The sequence below is a fragment of the Clinocottus analis genome, unplaced genomic scaffold, assembly GCF_023055335.1.
Source record: "Clinocottus analis isolate CAN_PGR_092001 unplaced genomic scaffold, fCliAna1.0.p SCAF_165, whole genome shotgun sequence".
Taxonomy (NCBI): domain Eukaryota; kingdom Metazoa; phylum Chordata; class Actinopteri; order Perciformes; family Cottidae; genus Clinocottus; species Clinocottus analis.
This window is the reverse complement of record NW_027175893.1, coordinates 780-22,821: the sequence shown is the minus strand read 5'-3', so window position 1 is coordinate 22,821 and position 22,042 is coordinate 780. Positions and strand designations below refer to the sequence as shown.

The window sequence follows — 22,042 nt, the reverse complement described above, 5'->3', positions numbered from 1 at the left end:
AGAAATAACCTTCTGGGGCATGTGTGTTCTTGTGGTGCAGGTGTGTTTTCGCTATAGTTTATTTAGTTTTAACGCCTCTCTGTCAGTCTCATGTGTTTGAATTAAAATGTTTACATTTGTTAAACTTTCTTACTTAATACCTTGTATGCGTCCTTTGTTTATGGTCTCAAGAGTCACAATTCAATCACACATCAATTAAAGTTTTCATTCTCGTTTCTATTTATTCATCCATTCTTTTATTGATCTATTTTAACATTAATTCCTGACATATTTCACCGTGAATTACAGTATATGAATGCACGTATTACTGCATGAACACGTCGTCTCTTGCCCTCCCTATCTATGACCCACCTGCTCCTCCGTCTCTACCTAACTTCGCCAGACTTGCTGACTTCCTGTCACTGGAGCTCCGGGACACTCAGCGGAATGGCTGCGTTCCTGCGAGCTCGTAAATATGTTCGTTGTGTCGTCCGCTTCTCCGACCGTGAACTGTAAACGCCCGTGTTGAACCGCTTGTGACGATACAAACAAAACAGACACAAAGGACGCCTACTAGCCACGCTGTCATGGTGGGTCCCCGTGCTTTTACTAGATATCCAGAGAGCCAGTTAGCCAGCTAGCGAGCGAGCTAACGGGGCTAACGTCTCACGGATACCATAGCCGTGACGTCATGCTCGGTTGTTGTTCTGCTCGACGTGTTCGGGGCTTCACTTGTTGACAGATAATAACTATTAACTTGTTGACAAATAATGACCTTTAACTTGTTACCAAACAATAATCCGTCTTTGAAATGATCACGACGCATTTGATCTTTAGCATGAACCTCCATGGGGGGCGTGGTCAGTTGCGTGCTGCTCGCGAGCTTTATTACTTTAAATAGATTAACTCCAGTTCAGAGAACACGACGATGAGTGTTATCCGTGTGGTTGTTGTCGTTATTTCCCACAGCTAACACCGTGTGTTTGAAGCAATGCAACTGTTCAAACGGTGTGTAAGCAGAAACACACGTGTAGTAGTACAGATAATACGTAAAACATGTTAAAGTGTGTAGTGAAGTTAGCCTAGTTTGTTTGTTCGCTGCACAAATGTTGCCCAATGTAAGAGAAGCCCCTTTTAAAAGCTGCATATTGGTTAATGTCTTTATTTTATTTTTTTACTGTTAATGATAAATCATTTTCCTCATAAAAATGTTAGATTATAGTAAGAACCGCGTATGACGATTCCACAACGCTTATGAGTTGAATTGCTGGTTTTGCCTGAAGATTAGTCCGGAAGTATATGTCATTGAGTCATTTTTCAAAACATAATATAACAATATCTCAAGACGGATCCGTTTTATCCTTATCAGTGCTCTTTGGTGGACAAACTCTGTAACTGTTTCTAAATGGCCTCAAACCCAGTTCAACATTTCTGTTTTGCAATGTATTTACTTTTCTCTCATTTACACATATTTGTTGATCTAGTCTTAAAGCAGAACATCTTTCAATTTAAAAAAAAATGCAAATATTTAGCAATTTACCTTGATGAATGACACATTATTCTCAACACATTTGTTTATTTACTATTTAAAGAATAAAACAGGCAAAGAAAGTAATTACAGTTACAACTTATTACAAGAAGACTATGACCAAAGTCAGCCTCTATAATCTCTCCACACGGTTCTGCTATAAATTAGAAAAGCTTTACTTTGTAGTTCAGGTTGATGTCGCCTGGGAAACCAGTGCTCTGCAAGAAGCCGCACACCTAAAATCTGGACAAATCCACAAGCACAGTATATTTTCAGAACAAATAACCGACGATTGATGAATTAAAGTAAAACTTAACTTTTTCTTTGTATAGGCTGAAGAAAATGAAGATGTCGGAGGTATGATTGAGGATGAAGATGAAGGTTCAGACGACCCAAACCTTCCCGTGAGATATCTTATACAGACAGACAATAGATGACGATAACATGTTCTTTTCTAATTTCTAAGTTATTGATCTCATTCATTCCAACTGCTACTATCTCTTATCCCTTTAGGCAGTGAGAGTATTATTTCTTTGCTTGGCTGTTTTCTTATTTGACTCTCATCTTATTGTTTATGTTTCACAAAACTGTCAATAGGGTGCTGCCTTGTAAAGCCAGCAAGCACCACTCACTGAATTTTGAATGAAAGTTCGATAATTTCATAAAGTGAAAGTGTCACATGAATCCATCATGTGCAGCGCAAGTATATCATATATTAGTACATAAATACATGTACTCTAAACCCAAGCTGTATTTGTCATACTGTTTCCAACACTGGTAGCTTAGTGGTCTCTCCTATGCAAATGTTTGGATTTGTATGGGCTTGTATTTACACCACTGTTGTATGTGTAGACAATCCATGCAGATTGATACCATTTACTACAAATTTTACGGAATATTGAGCCAAGTTATGATATTATTCATAAGTACAACAAGAAACCTTGTATGTTAAAACAAAGATGTCAACTATTTCACATGGTTCCTATTCAGGAATAGCTTTTGAGAAATCCTTTCAAGGGAGATTGAGAACACAGAAGCCCGGGACTGTTTTTCTGGCCTTTAATAATCTTTTTATTGTATTGAAGCTGGAGCTCAATACGTTCAGAGCGCAGTGGATGTCTGAACTCAAACAGAGCTCTGGAGCAAGTGGCCGGCTGCTGCGAGCTAAAGGTCTGAGTAGGACACAAGATATTGTCCGAGAGGAGAGAGTAAGTTGTGAAATTATTTCATGTACTTTGATGTATTGTAGAGTGCTTTCAATGAACTCCACACTGCTGTTGAATGAATGGTGTGAGTCCTCTTACGTCTTTCTTCAGGCCACCGAGCTTTTCTTGAGAGCTGTTCAGGAGGAGCAGAATGGAGCCGTCTATGAGGGTACGCAGGTCGGATGGATGGGGATCAAAGTCACCAGTGAAAGGATGAAATGTCACAAAACAATTCTTCTTTCGAGACTAACCGAAAAGCTATAATCTATCAAACAAAGGCACAAGCTGAAAAAATGTATGTTAACGCATCGGATGTATTTCTTTACTTGCAGCAATCAAGTTCTATCGCATGGCTATGCAGCTTGTGCCTGACATTGAGTTTAAAATCAACTACAGCCGTCCTCCTGATGCTGACCGAGTGGGAGGAAACTAGTAAGCTGCTTTTTATTTTTTAGATATTATAAAAAAATCTAATTTAGATCTCTTAAAACATCTTTTAATGTGTCGTTCATCTTAAAGGAACAATGTGTTGCATTTAGGGAGATATAGTAGCAGAAATTGAATATAATACCAACAAATTTCTTTTCTGTATAATCACCTGAAAATAGGTGATCATGTAAGGTTAGAATAGTTATCTTTCCATTTATTGGTACATAGCACAATAAGCAGATGTGATCGATGTGGCAGATGTGATCAAAAAAGCATTTTTTATTTTAATCTTGACTCTCAAGGTCAAACCATCCAATTAATGAATGTTTGCATTAATGTCGCATCATGGAGCCTGGATTACTAATGTGTGCTGACCCATTAAAACACTGTGCTCTTATCTAAAAGGTGAATGATGTACAGGCTTGCATGAGAGATGTAGATACTCTCACGTCTAAAACTGTACACGTTTTATTTGCAGCGTGGACGATAATGCTGACGGGGAAATCGAGGATCTACTTGCCTACTTTGAGCAGGAGCTCACGCTGGAATGTTCTTTTCCAAAGATCTGCACTCCTGAGTTGGATTTGACTCAGATGCACATTTCCGGTAAAATCTGTATTTAATTTTAGATTGTAAACGCGTCTCAAGTCATTATCAACTTGAATTTATGAATGGATTTATATTAAATGTGTTTTTTTGACTGCAGCCTTGCCGCGTGAAATCCTGATGTACATCTTCCGTTGGGTTGTGTCGAGTGATCTGGACATGCGAGCCCTGGAGCAGCTCTCTTTGGTTTGCCGAGGGTTTTACATCTGTGCAAGGTCAGACCCGCTGTCATGACACATTAGATGTGTGACAGCTTTTTTTTTTAATAGCTTGCTTCATTTCTATGTGCATGGTTTAAGGGTCACTCAATCTTTTTTTAAATTTTTATCCATCGCTCTTCAGGGACCCGGAGATTTGGCATTTGGCCTGTTTGAGAGTTTGGGGACGAAACTGCACCAAACTCGCTCCCTTCAATTCCTGGAGGGAGATGTATCTGCAGAGACCTCGTGTCCGTTACGATGGTAATTGAAGTATTTTTTTCAGTTTCAGTAGTGACACCAAATATAAAACCACACCAAATATAGTGTGTTTTTTGGATTCTCCTAAATTACCCCTTAATTACTAAGGACGTGTTTAATGCAGAGGATAATATCCTCAAGGGGATTAACAAAGGATACATTCTTCTTTTTCAAATAGCCATTTGGCTAAACATTAACAGTGAAAATAACATTGGACCGATCTTGATTTTGGCCAATGTACCGGTGAATTAGTTTTCTATTATTACTCCACTGAACATCCAATAAAGAGGATTTACTGGATGTGGAACCTTCTGTTTTTTCACAGGTGTTTATATCAGCAAGACGTCTTACATCCGTCAAGGAGAGGAATCGCTGGATGGGTTTTACAGAGCTTGGCACCACGTTGAGTACTACAGGTAGATGTTCGACTTAAACTATGATCTTTTGATTGTGAGTTGTGCAGATGTCATAGATCAGATCCTTCTCACAGGTACCTCCGGTTCTTCTCCGACGGCCACGTGGTCATGGTGACCACCCCTGAAGACCCTCTGCTAGTGGTTCCTCGCCTGCGTACTAAGAACATCAGGTACGCCGTCTGTTTCATACCAACTCCGCTAGAGTGGATGTTGGAACATTAATAAATAATTTTCTTGTGAGTGGCAGCACTTTTTACGACTGTTGAATTTTGCTTAATTTTTCAGAATGGATTCTGTTCTGCTCGGTCATTTCCGTCTGTCACAGGAGACAGACAATCAAACCAAAGTTTTCGCTGTTGTCTGTAAGAAGAAAGAGGTGAGAATACATTTGGGGGAAGATGGAAGAGAACCTCAAACTGTCAAATCTAATTATGCACACAATGATTGCCACAAAGCGCTCCACACATATGCAAATAGTTTTGCTACAACAGGGGTCACCAACCTTTTTGAAACCGAGAGCTACTTTGAGGTATAAAATAATCTGAAGGGCTACTTGTTTGATTCAAACTTCCTGAACAACAAAGTTGCACAGATCACCTTTGAATTATACTATATGTGAACTGTCTGATCACATATCAATGTTAATTATTCCTCACAATAATTATTAACAATTTCCACAACAGTGATGGTAGGAAAAACATGTTTTTATCACTTTGTTAGAAAAATGAAAATAAAGTTATATCGGTGCAAGAAATACCTGATATTTAGTTACTACTAAATAGCTTATGGTGGAAAACAATAAGCTATTTTTTTGCAAAACAAAACAGAATAAGTGCAGATGTGTGAGCATCAGGTTGTATCAGTGGCTTAGTGAGCTGCTTTCCTCTACACATCTTTTTAAAACGGCGTTGTAGATTTGATACGTACTCTCAGTTCATGCTTGATGAGCTGAGGTCTGTTTTCTGGTGAGAGACGCAACAGCAGAAAAACCTCACAGAGATCTCATGAAGATCGGCTTTTGGCAAAATGCCAAGAATCGGAGAGTCGCGCATGCTCATCGCACAGTGTTGTGTGGGGTTCTGTAGCACGTGCGCTTCCGACCTGACGGCAAATCAAATTTAAGTTTTTGATATAGCGTTTATTTATTTACTACATTTTATTATCTAACCTAACATAGATGAGGAGGTGCTAACAGAATAAACAAGTATTTCACTCAGTACAGTTGAGGCTAAGAAATTCAAATGTATGCACTTCTACCTAACTAGTAATAAAGTAGCAAACTGAGTGACACATGAATGCTCACTTGCACTGTAAATTAAAAAAATCCTAAGAATGTTAAAAGTAAAATTTGTAAACTGTTATTTGTTGACAGAAAGCGACCGAGTTTCAAAGGAATCGGTTCTGCAGGCGGAACCCGCCTCCAGAGGCTGAGCACAGCTTTCACGTGGGACTGCATCTGTGCTCTGGGGGGCGTCAGAGTTTCAGTAAGATGGTGTGGATCCACCACTCCTGCCACATCACGTACAAGTAAGAGACACGAGTTAGAAAGTAGTGGAAAGGAGAAGAACAAAATACCTTATTTGTTTCTAAATTGACCTTAATTGTGTTTTTAGGCCGACTGGGGAAACCGTTATCACTGCGTTTGACCTGGACAGCATGTACACACCCTTCTTCTTTGCTCGGGTGAAGAGTTACACTGCTTTCTCCGAACAGCCTCTTTAAACTGCCTGATAACCTGCACATGATCCCACAAAGACCACAGCAGAAGGTTAACCAGCAATTAAAGAAAATGCATCCTCCCAGCTTGTTTGAATTGTTTTGCAGCTGGATTTCTGTCTTGACATATAAACCCTAATGTTTCCTACTTGCGGACACTTTTTGTTTCTGGTTCACACAATGGAATACTATTTCTGATTTCAGAAATTATGATAATCGGCTGAGAGCTAAAAAAAATTAGCAACCTTTCCCACCTGCTCCAAGCAATGAATGTTCTTACAGTGTTTGTTTCATGGTGCACTTTCTCCCTCAAATAAACAGTGGTGAACAGAATATGCTCTTATAGTTTGATTTGTTTTAACTGAATGACTAAAACATCAGCCTCAGGGTAGTGATGTGTATCGAACAGTTATTAAGCATGTAATGCACATTCGTGGCTATAGGACATATGATCCATCAGTAGAATTACAGAGGTCCTATTACACAACATTAGGGAAAAGACATTGCGGATGTGATTTTGAGACTTCTACAGTGCATTATTTGTCTTGCTGAGGACAGGAATAATCCACACATTACATTTTCTGGGATAACTGAGTGCGGACAGATGGAACAGGATTTGCAGGGGGAAAATACATGTGAAAGTTGTATTGGATTAGGCTAAAAAGATTTATGCTTTGATGACTTTACTTTAGTTGAGTTTTAAACAACTATTCTCAAGGAATGACTATTACATCACAAATGGCAAAGCTATCTTTCTGCTCTCAAATCAGACAATAAAAATAAAAACAGAAAAAAGGACAATTAAAAACTTGAATTTGTTTAATTTGAGATATAAGTTTGAGTTGATTTGCACATGATGACTGTTCTAATTGTAAAGCCTTTTTGGCCTAGCTTAAGGGCCCTGGATGCTGCCTCTTCACTTTCACCACCAGGATTTATTCTGGCAGTGAACTCGTAACCCTTGGGTCCTAAAGCCCGATCTATAAAGTCCTGAAGAGACATTTTTTATGAACATCGTAGAAATGAGTAAACACATTCTTAATACCACTGTTTTCAGGGGAGAACCTCAACTCCATCGCCTCGTCTGCCTTCTCTGTCTCGCTCAGGCCATGGCCTCTAAACAATCAGTAAGTAAGCCATTCTTTGCATAGTGGCTGGGCAGCAGACACGCCACCAAAGCTCACAAACAGTTGCTCTGTCCTGTCAAATGTGAGCTGTGTCACACACCCAGCATAGCAGTCTGCACACAGTGCTGAGGAGGAGGTCGCAGTGGGAGAGTGGTACCTCTGAAGTGGAGAGGACTGACAGGAGGAGGCTCCGTCAAAGCAGCTGTCAGGAAAGGAGAGAATTTCTAATATCTTGAGGAAAATCAGTGTTTTATATTTGTTGCTTTCTGTCACACAGTAAGCGCAGCAACACACACCTAAACCGCGTCGGGTTCAATTATTTAAGTTTACAGTCAAAATTGGACTTTTATAATCGAGCATGCCAAAACATTCCTTCATAACAACGCTCACAAAGTGCTAATACCAGGACTGAGACAACACAAAAGCACTTTTATGAAAAGATTTAACATTAATCTACTGAACATCCTTATTGGTGGACCTAGAAGTGATCACAATTTCTTTTATGTTAATAAGTTGCAGCAGACTAATACACACAGCATAGTTGCCATTATAGTATATCTTATTTATTAGAGCCAGCTTTGACTTTAACAATATGCTCTATAACATACTCATTAAAATAAAAAACAAACAGAAAAGAGGTCATGTGGCGCGTTGAGCTAAATGTTAATCGTGCTAACATGCTCAAAATGACATGCTGATGTAAATACGTATATCTTAACCCTCTTAGCGCGTTAACATTGGACACTTGAGCCTTATTGCAACCAGACCTCGAGCATGGCAAATACATGTTTACACAAACATTAAATATGTAAAAGTAAGCATGGAAAAAAATATTATAAGGCTTAGTGAACTCTCAACTCTGCTGCTGTACAGATGTTGTCTGTCTACAAGTTACATTTTTTCTAGAAATTACATCATTTTCAAGGAAATAAAACAAGTAGGTTTACAATCTCAGTTTTTTTTAATGAGTTACAGGGAGTAAAGCATGAATCACAACTAACCAGATTTGCCACAAATTTCAGAAAATATATTTATATTTATTTTAACAGTCTATAAAAATGTACATAATAAGTAATTACATATGCTTCCTCTGCCTTTTCCAATTGGAATCTTGTTAAATACTAATCCAGCCCTTAAATATATAAACTCTATTACCTTCACCTTGTACAAAAGAGGAACTGCAACAGCGATGGCATGTAGCTGGAAATAATTTAACTATAAATACAATTATAGTAGATACGGCTTATGCAGGTTGAGCAGGTTTTCTCTCATTGGCAGATATCTCCGAATCATATTTGTCAGGCAGATACATTTGTATGAATTATTAAGAATTTAACAATAATTTCTGCTGCAGTGAACATGCATCTAGGTCATCGATACATTTGAACAACACAGCATGCTCATTCAGTGGTTAAAGCCATACGGTACCTCATTAAATTGATTCAGCATGGTAGAGGAGTTCAGCAGTGTTCCACAGAGAGTATCAGTTTTACAGAGATTATAATTCAAACATCCTTGTACCATTGTTTTGTATACCAGCATCCACTGTGTTGGCCCTATAGTAAAGTAAATAACATAAACATAAGGAACTCAAAGGAATAAACTCCACAACCTTCTTTTTCCACTAAAAAACAAAACAATGTTGTTGTGAGGACTTTATGTTTTTTTCCGTTAAAAACATGTTAATATGGTAGAACCAGAAACCGTTTTTGTAAAATATTAAAAGAATAGTTAAACATTTTGGTAAATATGCTTGTTAGCTTTCTTGCCAAGAGCTAAATGAGCTACAGCCTTTGGACATAGCCAGGCTATCTGTTTACCCCTGTTTCCAGTCTTTGTGCTAAGCTAAGCTAACCAGCTGCTGGCTGTCCTGTAGCTTCGCTTCATGAGACATGAGAGTGGTATTGATCCTCCCATCTAACTCTCAGCAATACAGTGTACAAGCATATCTCCCAACTATTATTTTAATATAAAATAAACATCACTGTCGTTTTAGTATGTTTCATTTGTTAGGAATGATAGTTTAGGACATTTGATATATCAAAAACAAAAACATCAGGCACAGGATTTGAACTGGAAGTTTGACAGATATCAGTATGAAATGGACCAACATGAATCTGGTCATAGCATATTAAAAAGATGAAAAATGCTAAATTAGAAACCAAATAAACTGGTCCAGAAGGCACCATATTTATGCAAAGTTAAAAAAAGAACTACTACATATTCATTGAGAAAGCAATTTCATCTCATGATCCATTTAGTAGCTGTTTTGTGGCTTTTGATCGCATCACATGATCCCACTTTTTTGATTGTTTACTCACTTGTCATGACATTTCTATTTCTATTATTATGGGCAATGTAAGGACTTGTATTGAGGAAGATCATGTGACAATCAAAAGCTTTTGAGCATCTACCAATTGCACATTTCAGTGAGATTCTTTTTAATCTGCTGTTCGCACGGTCAATAATGAAAAAATTGTAAAGTTTATCTGAATATAATATGCTTGAGTTTTTATATTTTAATTATACAATATGATAAGATTCACTTGATAGGCTACCTAAGTAATTACCCAAAAGCAGCTGCACTGCAGACCTATATTTAATTAATTTAATGAATTCAAGTTTTAATTGCATTCACTGGATGAAACTATAGATATTTTATTAATCTAACAGGAGACAAAAATATAATATATGTATATATATATATATATATATATATATATATATATATATATATATATATATATATATATATATATATGTATATATATATATATATATATATATATATATATATATTTATATATATATATATATATATATAACATGGGGAGAATTGATTTCATATTGTGCTCATGAAACACAACTTGCCCTCTAACATTGTGTCTGGTTTGAATATGAATCCCTGAAAATGCAGTACACTATGCTTTGGTTAGATGGCTAAATATTCCAAAGTAGAGAGGCTGCTCTGCAAATATAAATATCAGCCCTCCAGCAAAACATCTACCGGTGCAATCCGTCCATAACATGTGTGACAGTAGTACATAGGGCAAAATGTGGGTTTATGCAACAACAGGAGTGAGGTAAAGCAAGACTCAGAATGCTTGCCCTAGTTACACTGAAGGAACATAGTCAGCGTTGTTGTTTTATTTGTCTCTTGGGTAGTTGGAAGAGACGTCATTGAGTGTGATAAAACCTTCAGCTGCAACCAACAGCTGAAAACGTTCATCTTTGGACCTTTTGTGTGAAAAGCCTCATTGAAGGAATCAAGTGGAGTGAATTTCTTCTCGTGGTCGGGTGAGGTAATATTGTGCAGCCATACTACAATACTCTTCTATGGGAATTTATTATTCAATACCGTGAGTATAGGAGCATGTACAAAAAGATGGAACGTCTCTGGATATATGTGACTATGGCTTATTTCATCTCAAGTGAGTGCTAAACTATTCTAGATAAGAAGATACATATACCTCCTAGCAGCATTAGCTAACCCGCTACAGTGAGAATCAGGTGGCGGTTTCTCAAACGTCAGTCCACCCTCAGTTTGTTGTGTGCAGAGCGCTCCGTGGCTGGCATCCCGTTTGCATGTCCATTCGTTGATGCAGGAGCGCCATTTCGGTGCCCCTTCTTTAGAGAACCACTTTGCTTTTTGTAAGTCTTGAAAGAGAAGCAGAAATAACATATGATTAAACACGCAGAAGACGAACAGGCTGCTTCAGGATTAGATGCTGTGATTAAACACTAATGTATTTTTTTACTATGAGATATGAAGTTATTTAGAAACAGTGTTTCCATCACAAGGCTCGGTCACACATTTAAGGGGTCCTTAACAAAACTAAAAATATTTTTGCATATCATTATCACATTTTCAAAACCTCAAAGTTCCAGTATTGGACAGGTTATAAGCAACATAACATAGACACATGTTAAACCAAATAGATCTGCCTCCAGTAACATAACTAGTTCACCAAATTCGGCTTATGTACCAATTTACCTCTATACAAACACACATATACAGTTTTATTCATGTAAGGAGTGACAAAGCTGACATTATTCACTATTTGTAGCATGTGTCCTGAAAATACTAAATACATTTTCAACCCTTTCCTTCTTCCTTTCAGCTTCAAGCCTGTTTCTTATGAAAAGATTTGGTCATCAATATGAAGGTTAATGTGTATGTGTTTTTATTGTTTTGAATGTACAACAATGGAGACTGCTATCACATGCTTTGGCTACACAGAAAATACTTGTTAGTGGGATCAAATCATTGTCAGTTGTGGTCTTTTTAATGGCATTTGCTGACAATAATATCAATCACCAAAGGTATCCTTACTATTAAGTAACCATTTAAAAGTGAAAAACCCACTAACCTGTATGTAGAAGTTTGAGAAAAGGAAAATGAGTGTGACCATGTAGCTTATTTGGAAGTACAGCCATCCCTTGGGGAAGCTGCATGGCCAAATCACTGCACACATCGTCTGGGACATGGTTAAAAAGAACTGGATCTGTGGAGGAAACATGACACATGCTATGTGAAGGTGACACACAGAGCCTATAGAAACACATTATTGATCCAGAGCCTAAAATATCTTTTAGAGGACGGTGAACATTTTTACACTGTATTAGGACTAGAGAGAGAGAGTCCCAGAGAAAATAATCAGAGGACACTTTCAACATCTAAATAGCAACATAAAGCCTCACAATGTAAAGTGAATTCAACTACTGTCACACAAAGCAAAAGTCAAGAGCTGAACATATATTTTACTTCAACTTTTCAAGAGGTGCAGTGAGGGAAGAAACAGGGGAGAAAGTGAATTTACTCAAATACTGTGCATAAGTCCTGTTTTGAGGTATTTATACCTACGTATTTTTATTTCATAGAAGGCAAACGCAAACATTGTACTTTTACTTCTCTACATTATTTTGGCAGCCATTATTTTTAATTTACAATTAAATGTAATATATTGTTCAGTGCACAAGTCAGTCTCGTCTGTAATTTAGTTGTTTATGTTTGATTTCCTTTAAGTCAAAAGATCTAATACTGCGGTAAGAATATGTATTTTTAATGCAATTAATCAATTATTTTCCAAAGCTTTTTCATTTTCTAGTTATTGTTGTGCAGAAACCTCTGCAGAAGTCTTAATCTTCCTTGTTTTGTTTGTTTAGAGCATTTTTGAACAAACCTATTAATAATAAATTAATAGAAACTGATGAATTACAGTTTTCTTGCTGGACTCACTGACTTCTTTAAAGAAAATAAGATTTTGAGACGTAATAATAATAATAATCAGAAATGCCCTCAGGACATGCGTATTGCAGATTTAACTACCTAACAGTATATTAAATTGTTAAAATGAATTAAATTAAACAGTAAAAGGCTGATGCATCAGTAATAATGATCCAATAAAATATACAGTATATTTATGTTACATCAGGAGTAATTAGCCTTTTTCTGCATTATGACTACTTTTGGTACTTTAAATTTAGCTGATGACACTTAATTTTAACTTCTTAATCTATTATTTCTACTCGTATTTCAGCAAAAATATATAAGCAGTTCAACCACCTCTGGGCTGAACCCACCAGCTGAAACTGTGTGATGTACTTCTTCCACCAAAGGTACGGCCGTATGGCAGGGATGGCCGACAGACCGTAGTAAGAATACATCACCACGTGGACGAAGCTATTCAGGGAGGCGCCAAAGTACGCTGACGAGACACAGAGGAGAAATACAGGAAGTTACTTATGTACTGCGAGCAATAAAGGTCAGTGACGTGCATTAGGGGTGTTATGATCATAGAGAAAATAACTTATTGTCAGTGTGGAAGCATTACTATAATGTTGATGTAAAATCAATAGAAGCTATTAACAGTAAAGTAATACAGACATAATATAGTGAACATCTGATGACTAATGAAACCTGTTCATAGATCTGATGTGCAACATTATATTTAAATCTATAGTAAAATGCTATTAATATGGATGATGTCAGTGTATGGAAATTGACAACTGCATAACTCGCAGACTGCTGTGCTGTTTTTGTGCACAACTTTAATAGAAAAGCACAAGAAGCTCTTTAACACAGTGCAGCAGCATTCAGATCACTTCGTGTCCTTTAAAGGCGTTGTGGGGAAAACAGGCTAATGCGTTTAACATTAGAGCAATTGAATTATTTAGCTCTCGTTGGGGCCAAAGCGTAAATGTGGTTACTGCAGTGATTTGAGTCCCTGGAGGGTAAAGTTGTGTTATAACACTCACAATGGCCGCAGGGGACCCAGTTCATGACAAACCACCAGATATTCAGCATGCTGGCGTGGTGGTAGAGGTGGAGAAACGTGATCTGGTGATTGTTCTTTCGTAGTATGAAGAAAAAGGTGTCCATGAACTCGATGAGCTTGGAGAAGTAGTACCACCACAGGACGTTGGTGATCTGCGAGGAGATGCAGCAAAACAAAAAGAGGAATAAAACAGAAGAACAACTTTTTGAAAAGAACATTAGCGAGCCGGCCAATCAGAATATTACAGTTCAGAAGTTCTTCAAAATTTCTGCACATACTATGTATCATACAAAGTAATCAGTAATCAAAAGTCTTCCTTAAAGGCACTTGAAAGTTCTTGCTCGTAAAGCAATTTAACTTTCTGTCCTGTAGTGTACACCTTTTGATTTAATCACATTTGATGATATAAATCTAAAATTTCTGTAGATGCTTTTCATATTCATGTCTAGTGAAGTTTAGGTTAGGTTAGCGAGGTCAGTACAACACAGCTATGCAGCTGTAGTTGTGTCTAGAAATGTCTGGTTCTCAAGGGAACTTTAGTCACACGCCTGCACTCCTTAACACACACACACACACACACACACACACACACACACACACACACACACACACACACACACACACACACACACCTGTTTATTAGTATATTGACATTAGAGAGAAGCAGACTGGATGTTGCACGTCCCTTTCTGTAAGAAGAGATGAGAACACAGGATTCTCCTCCTCTTGACAGTTTAGAGCCAATTAAATGTTACTTTGCTTATGATATGTTGATGACGGAAAACCGTGTATTAAAGAGCCGAAGTTCCAGCTATTCGGGGTGTTGTTTTAAACGGTCAACCTGCGTTGACTGGACGACTCCCTGCCTTTGCAAATGCAGAGCTTGGTACTTTACCTGTGATCGAGGAAATAAATTACGAGAACAAGAGAAGTTGACGAACTAAATTCCTCTGGAGGCTACACCAGGCTGCCAATAATTTTTCATGCTAACACACTGCAAAGCCATACACATTTCTCCGGGAGCCGTGTTTTCACCTCCACTGAGCTCAGTAGGGCAACTGAAGAACGTTGTTATGATGACGAGAGTCGGATTAAACCGACTCTCCTGTCTCTGCAGCTATATATATATATTTATATATATATATATATATATACAATGACCTACAATAACTGGAATTTATATGTTTACTGTCTTATGAATAACACCTAGAAACAGAATAGGAAATAAAATACCAAACATGTTATCACATAAAAATATTATTTTACATTTTAGAATTTTAAACAATGACAAAAATTGTAAATCAGACTGACTCACCTTATTATCCACTTCCTGTGCACTGTGAGTGTCCTGGCAGTAGAAGTTGTATCCACCGCTCCACACAGCAGTAACAAGCTGATGAATGATAAATTAATATTTTTACCAATACAACTGCGACACACACAGGCACTGCAGTGGACAGACACAATGTAGAAGTGAAACAACGTCACCTTCCCTGCAAGTAATACACACATGCACAGATAGACGGCAAGTCAGATCACACTTCTGCCCATCCGGGGAGAAGTGTGATCCTCCTCTGTTGCTCTCCCCAAGGTTTCTTTCCTTTTTCTCCCTGTTAAAGGGCTTTTTGTGGATTTCTTTCTCCGGGACAGAGGATGTCATATATAAAAAATCCTGCGCTCACACTGTTACTGAAATAATCTGTATGACATGATGTTTAATGATTCTTAGGGTGATTTTATGACTGTTATCACAACAAGTGTTGGAATTAATAATTAATCAAACTATTAAAACATTTAAGACACAGAATTTCTATATTATCAAACACTCAACAGTAACAATCTGACTTATTTTCCCTCTACTGAAGTGGTACTCCAGTGATCTATCCGTAATGTAGGGAAACTTGCATAAACAATTATGGCTAAAAATCAGTTAATAACTAACCTATTCTGACTTGTAGTTTCTAGTATATGTCGAACTGGAAAATAAACATTGGATCCTACACTTCCTATTCGGTAACTTGAATATTTATTCTGTGAATGTATAATATTGAACAAAAACGTTACTCTCGCTTCATTAAAATATGTATACAATGACAGGACAAGATTACAAAAATGAAACAAACAGTCCGTCGCACACAATATCAGCAAGAAGTGTACAGTGGACAAAGTAAAAGCAATTATACTAATTAAATCCAAAGATATTACCGCCCTTGGTTAGACCGCCCAGGCTTGGCAACTTTCAGACTCAAAACAATCTTTATCAAAGACTTCAGAGGGTTATTTTCCGACTTGATAAAAGTCATAAAAGCCATTATTATAATAATAATAATTAATATTTGAACTTTGTTTGTGGGTTGAGCAGAACTGACAAGTAAACTGATCTGTATGTGTACAGTCAGCGTCATGTCCCTTTAAACAACAATTATTCTAATGCAGGATGGCGTGGCCTAATGCTGATTCACCAAATCAATAAAGATACACTGTCTTTGTCTGCTGCGGTAAAATGCTTCCTGAACTAAACTCAGAGCCAAGAAGCTGCACCTAGTTAAGAACCAGCAACATAATTAAGTATTTCATTTATAAACATCAAACATTTTATCGTGTGCGCACACACATAAGCCGTCCTCGCAGTTTTTATAACTCGGTGATTCTTTGTTCAAACCTACAGCAGCATTAGTCAGCCTTTAAATATTACAAAAGTAATCACAATCAGATTAATCACAATCATTATGTGACAAACCGCTGTGACCTGGAAACTAGACAAGAACAAAACCTGCTTGTACTTTGATTCACATCAGGTGGCATTGATTTTGGACTGCGGAAAGTTCACCCCATGTCAGAGTACAAAGTACAACAGTCCACTGGGGCCTTATGCAATGCAGACGGATGGCTGGACGGGGAGTACAGATGCTTTAGACTTACACGTATACCACTACTTCATCTGTTTCGGACTTCCTGGTATTCAGACACACTTTAAAATCACTATGATAATTGAAACCGCGTGTTTAGCTCGGACTCTGTCACCATTTTGTTTACATTAGCGCATCTATCAATGTCGATTGAATTACAATTCATTTAGTCAGCTGTTAATCAAAAGCATTTTTCCAGCAAACAAAAGAGGGCTGTGCTGATGTCTGCAAGGGCATAAGAGGGATTCGATGGCTGAACAATGAGCGTGTCCCTGTCAGCGTCCAGCTCTGTCACTCTCACTCCCTGACAGCATTGTCTCTAATGGTAGCGTTCAGTGAGAGATGCATGTAGCAATAGGCCCAAGTCTATTCAGAGTCATTTCTGGGAAATATGCTTATAAAATAAGATATAATATGTTAATTTGTGAGCCTTAGATGTGCTGGTACGAGGTTTATGTTACCTTTGGACAAATCCAGGCCAGCCGTTCGCCCGCCTCCAGTCTTAATGCTAAATTAAGCTGTATCTAAATTGGCTGTAGCTTCATATACACATGAGAGAGGTATAAATATCATTCAACAGTCAAGAAAAGCAATAAGGTGCATTTTCCAAAATGTCAAAGTATTCCTTGAGTTAAACATATTATATCTGGTCATATTCCCACACTAGAGTTTTTTTTGGTGAGGATGCTGCACAGATTCAGGTCAGTTTCCTCTTTTGTCTTTTATAATCTGTCTGTAGAGTGATGCTGCAGTGATTGCTTTGGCCTACTTCAACACATCTCTCACTGCGGGGCAGTCTGTTTACCTCATAGAACATGTAGAAGGACAAGAGTGTGAGGCCCAGATTGTAGAGCACCAGGAGGCCTCTGCAGGAGTACGCGGGCCTCTCTTTCATGTACTTGGGCCCTATCCATACGATCAGGAGGTACATGACTGTGAGGGCAAAGGTCGGTGGGTAGTTGTCGAGTAGCAGCCATCCCTGCACCCGCTTATCTGAAATGTGGAGATAAAGAGGACTGATTTAACCGTCGATAACATGGCGTCATTGGTAACAGCAGAAGAACTTGAAAAGTGAAAAGCAGCAGCCGTGAGCACAAAGGAATGTTTGCGCAACACATCAAAAGGTTGGCAGCAAGAAGGTGAAAACTTCTTGTGCAAGTTCCTAAAATGTGTGCAGTGTAATGTCAGAGGTTTTGGGTCAAAGGTTTTGGGTCAAAGGTTTTAGGTAATGTTGATAATGCCGCCACTGTGACGTTCCTGACAACTGGAGTACACTGCTGAGCTTTTGCAGTAAATACAACATTTGCAACATGTTGGGAGATAAACATACAAAAAAGACAACAGCAACACAACAGCAATATGAGCAACTAAAGATGAGAATATAAACTTGACTTACCCCTGGGTCCCATCCATGACTCTAAGTAAGTGTTCAGTTTATGATTGAAAGTCTCCATCTGTCACTTAAAAACAGAAAAAAAACAATATAAACAATTTGAAGCGATATGAACCAGTTTTTTTTTACAATCAAAACACAAGAAAAAGCTGAACATCACATACATGATTGACATGTTAAGCAAACATTGGACTGAAACGCCCCGTAGAGAAGAGGGGAACTGCAGAGTGTGTTAGTACAAGTGTCATGCTTTACATTATACACAGTTATTTGACGTGTTTTCTTTGTGGAAAATATTGATTAGTGCAGCTTTGAATATACAAAACTAAAAGAATCTGCCTGACAGATGGCTTTTTATTGATCACAAGAAAGTTCTGATTAACCCTAAATAGTGCTTGAATCACAACATTTAACATCCATTTTCATGCATGCCTATTGTGTCTGTATTTTATAAGTGAAAAGTCCTGATAACGGATCTTTTACTTCCCTGTGGTTTGAAACAACAGATCAAATGTGGCCACTTCTGTAAAACAAGAGGCCAAGACCGATGTATAGGGATTGTCTGGCTTTTAGATTGTTGGAAATAATGAAATGCATAGATTTATTTGAAAATTGATGATTCTTGCCAATGCTGCCACATTTACTTTGACAAAACGTCTAAATATTTGTGCATGTTCTATTGCCAAAGCTGTCAAATTGTGGTGTCACATTATTGTTGGATCACTCTGTCCTTTGTGAGAGTTTGAACCCTCGGTTACTGTATTCAAACAGCTGATTAAACAGCAGTGCTTCTGGTCAGGAAAAGTTGAAAAGCGCAGATTTCCTCTGTAAGAGGTAAGTACTTTTTCCATAAACAGTATCATGTGTCATATCATTTCAGATTCCAATGCTATGCTTGTGAGTCGGACCAACGCTGTGGTAAAAGGCAGAATGCTATGTATGGATATGAATATCTGGATATGTTTTGTTATCAGAAGTTTTCAGTTTTTATTACTGGTTTGTCCACTTTCTACTAATGTATGGCCAGTTTTTTTTCTGAGCTCTAACCCTGGACAAACATCTTAGGTTTCACAGTCCCTCATTTCCTGCAAATTATACTTCGCAAGAGCATTGATGCAGCTTTCTCACACAAACCGTACAATTCTGGAGTTGCCACCCTCTCCAGGAAAATATCATATACAGTTGTGACAAGATCATTCACACTGCACGCACAAATCTGTGCCACCTCAAGCTTTGCACAAAATGCCTCATCGCAACTGCAAAAACTATTTATTTTCACTGGCGCGTTTCAGCGATATGCACTCAATTGCGTCCAGTTATGTCACAGCCGGCTGCACTATTGGACAGCTTCTACACCTGCGTCCACTGCTGGAAACTAAAAATGGACTATGTACTGTAGGTCTTTTCAACATAATGTCTCCTTCAGAAGTGAGATATTGTGGCTCTTATACCTTTCCTGACGGAGGGCTATGTGAACCTCTGCTTATTCTCCAACAAATATCTCTGAACATAATGTTACATCATATGATTAACAAATCAGGTTTGGACAGCAGATTGGTTACAGTCATTTGGTTTCAGTTAGATTTGTGTGTGTCTGAGGTGAGTGTAAAATACAGCTATACAAAATACCCTTGGACCTTATAGACACATGAGTCCAACTGTTTCATTTATATAAATCATCTCAATTCAGTCATGCTCTTCAACAAAGTCATGACTATTAGAACTGCGGGGCACACCAGTGACTTTGTTTACATGCATTTAAGAAGTATTCATTCAAAAACCGGAGAATAGACATATTTTTATGCTATAGCAGTCTGTCACTCTGTGCTCGCAGAATGTTGGAGCCATTAAAAATACATCTAAACAATCAAAAGAAACACTATTGCATCATCTGGATATGATTTCATCACTGCAGATGATAATGACTCATTCAAACAGTCCAATACTGGGAGGTAGAGTTGGCCAATATGACAGTACAAATACACACAATATAAATGTTTATACCAAAGGTTGCTCGCCCAGATAAGAATGTATTAGGCCATTGTGGTCAATGTTGAATAAGAAAGACTTTGTTTTCATTATGGATTTTTACATGATTTTTGAATCCATCTGATGTGCCTGTATTTGCTTAGCATTTTATTTTTTCAAACCGGCTGTCAAATTACAGCCAGTTTGGAGACTAGTTATCGTCTATCTCTTGATCTTTATTCAGAGGGGGATTTTACAGCATCGCACTTCTGCTTTCACAGCATCTTTGTAAAATCAGAAATTGGCAACCAACAATCATCTGGAAAGCAGCAAGCATTTGGGCTTCTTTAAGATGAGTCCTTGCAGGTGAATTCTCTCTGTCGCCCATCCTCTGAACAAAAATACTTTTAAATTAAATGTTACATACAGGTTTCTCCCTACATCTTAGCTCCTTGGTGTGTGTGTGTGTGTGTGTGTGTGTGTGTGTGTGTGTGTGTGTGTGTGTGTGTGTGTGTGTGTGTGTGTGTGTGTGTGTATGTGTGTGTGTGTGTGTGTTTGTCGGCATGTTTCTGTTTGTGTACGTGACTGTGTTTCTCTTTAGATGCTCAGAATATATTGCTGCTTGGTGATCAATTAAATCGTTTCTAACTTGAATTGGAAACAGCAGCAAAAGCAACATTGAAAAGTGTTGCCAACTGTCAATCAAACATAGAGTTTAGTAACTACATGTATAAATAGTGTGCAACATTCGGCTGCCTGTAATGTTTGAGCGTCAATATAATGGAGAATCCCGAATGCACGACAAATGCATTGAAATATCGTTGCCAACTAATTCTGCGTCCTGCCGCTTGTTTGCATATATTGCAAACAGCATTCTCACACGTGTAATCTAAACTACACTATACGTACAGTGCACAGCATTAACAGCAGCCCGGTCTCCAGTTCAACTGAAAGATGAAAGCGCTAACATGATGACGGCGATTATCTCATTACATCATCCTCGAATGTTATGATTTAAACTTCCAGAGAGGAATTAATTAATTAAAAAAATACACTTATCGTATCCTCTCGATCGCATCCAGACTAGAGGTCACCGCTCCAGCATCATCAACACAACTCACCGCTGAACACACAACGACATGCGCGCTGCAACATTTTCCCTTTGAAAAAAAATCAAAAATCAAAACATATGAATATAAATCCTCACCATGAAGCTGCCCGGCCGTCCGGTCGCGTCGGAAAACGAGATGTTGAGTGTCGGATGAAGAGATGCAGCTGCGCGCCGTGGACTGCCACCTTTAGAGGCGGGGAGGCAGAGAACCGCCTGTGTAACCTCGGCTGCTGGCTGGCCGGTCTGAGCACAATGTGCAGCCTTGTCGCTCAGTGGAAAATAGTGGGAGGACACGCAGACTGGCCCGATGCCCTGCAGGAGGGTTGCAGCCAGGAGGTGACCCGGTGTGTTGCAACCACTGACACGGAATCACAAAGATGACATCAAAGCTGTCGCTCTGCCTTCCTGTGATCGCAGTTAAATAGGCGTGTAAGATCAGTTGGACATTTACACGTGTCTTCTGCAGAGGGAAGAAGACATTTCGGAGACTTAGATAAAAGTACACTGCATTGCAATTTCTACATTGAAAATACAGTCATTAACAGTACTAAAAGTCAAAGTACTCATTGAGCAGAATTTCAGTAAGTATATCACTGCGGTGTTATCACTGGTAAAGGTAGAGCTCATGTCAACCAAAGTAATTTTGTTATCTTATGATAGTATAATTCCATAATTTCAGTTTGTATTCATTAATTTAGTAACTATAGTAATTATGTTTAATCCATGTAGTGGAGTACAAAGTACAATATCAGCCTCCAAAATTATAAATAACTGGGGAGTGGTGGAGAAAGTAAAATACCTCTATTGAAAATATTTCACAAGCTAAAGTAATTTATTAATGTTAAATATGAGGCTTCTTTCGAAGTTGAAATAGGTGATGCAGAAAATTAAAAAAAATGGTACTATTAAATACTATATT

At 38.1% G+C, this 22,042-nt stretch overlaps 2 protein-coding genes across 3 annotated transcripts; one reads left to right on the top strand and one right to left on the bottom strand.

Moving 5' to 3' along the window:
- Window positions 1–390: 390 nt before the first annotated feature.
- On the top strand, window positions 391–6,670 carry LOC137787304 (F-box only protein 9-like). Its single transcript, XM_068579630.1, has 13 exons — window positions 391–569; window positions 1,840–1,911; window positions 2,593–2,715; window positions 2,824–2,881; window positions 3,045–3,144; window positions 3,620–3,747; window positions 3,848–3,962; window positions 4,090–4,208; window positions 4,531–4,621; window positions 4,696–4,791; window positions 4,907–4,997; window positions 5,994–6,148; window positions 6,235–6,670. The coding sequence occupies exons 1-13, from the start codon at window positions 567–569 to the stop codon at window positions 6,341–6,343; spliced, it is 1,260 nt and encodes a 419-aa protein (XP_068435731.1). The 5' UTR covers window positions 391–566; the 3' UTR covers window positions 6,344–6,670.
- Window positions 6,671–10,572: 3,902 nt separating this feature from the next.
- Window positions 10,573–21,699, bottom strand: LOC137787303 (very long chain fatty acid elongase 5-like). 2 transcript variants are annotated; one of them, XM_068579628.1, is made up of 8 exons: window positions 21,220–21,699; window positions 18,048–18,111; window positions 17,457–17,644; window positions 15,058–15,135; window positions 13,723–13,894; window positions 13,048–13,172; window positions 11,835–11,969; window positions 10,573–11,121 (listed from the first exon to the last, which is right to left on the bottom strand). In XM_068579628.1, exons 2-8 carry the CDS (start codon window positions 18,103–18,105, stop codon window positions 10,993–10,995), a joined length of 885 nt encoding a protein of 294 aa, XP_068435729.1. In that variant the 5' UTR covers window positions 18,106–18,111; window positions 21,220–21,699; the 3' UTR covers window positions 10,573–10,992. The 2 variants fall into 2 exon arrangements, with proteins under 2 accessions (XP_068435729.1, XP_068435730.1); XM_068579629.1 differs by lacking the exon at window positions 13,048–13,172.
- Window positions 21,700–22,042: the final 343 nt, after the last annotated feature.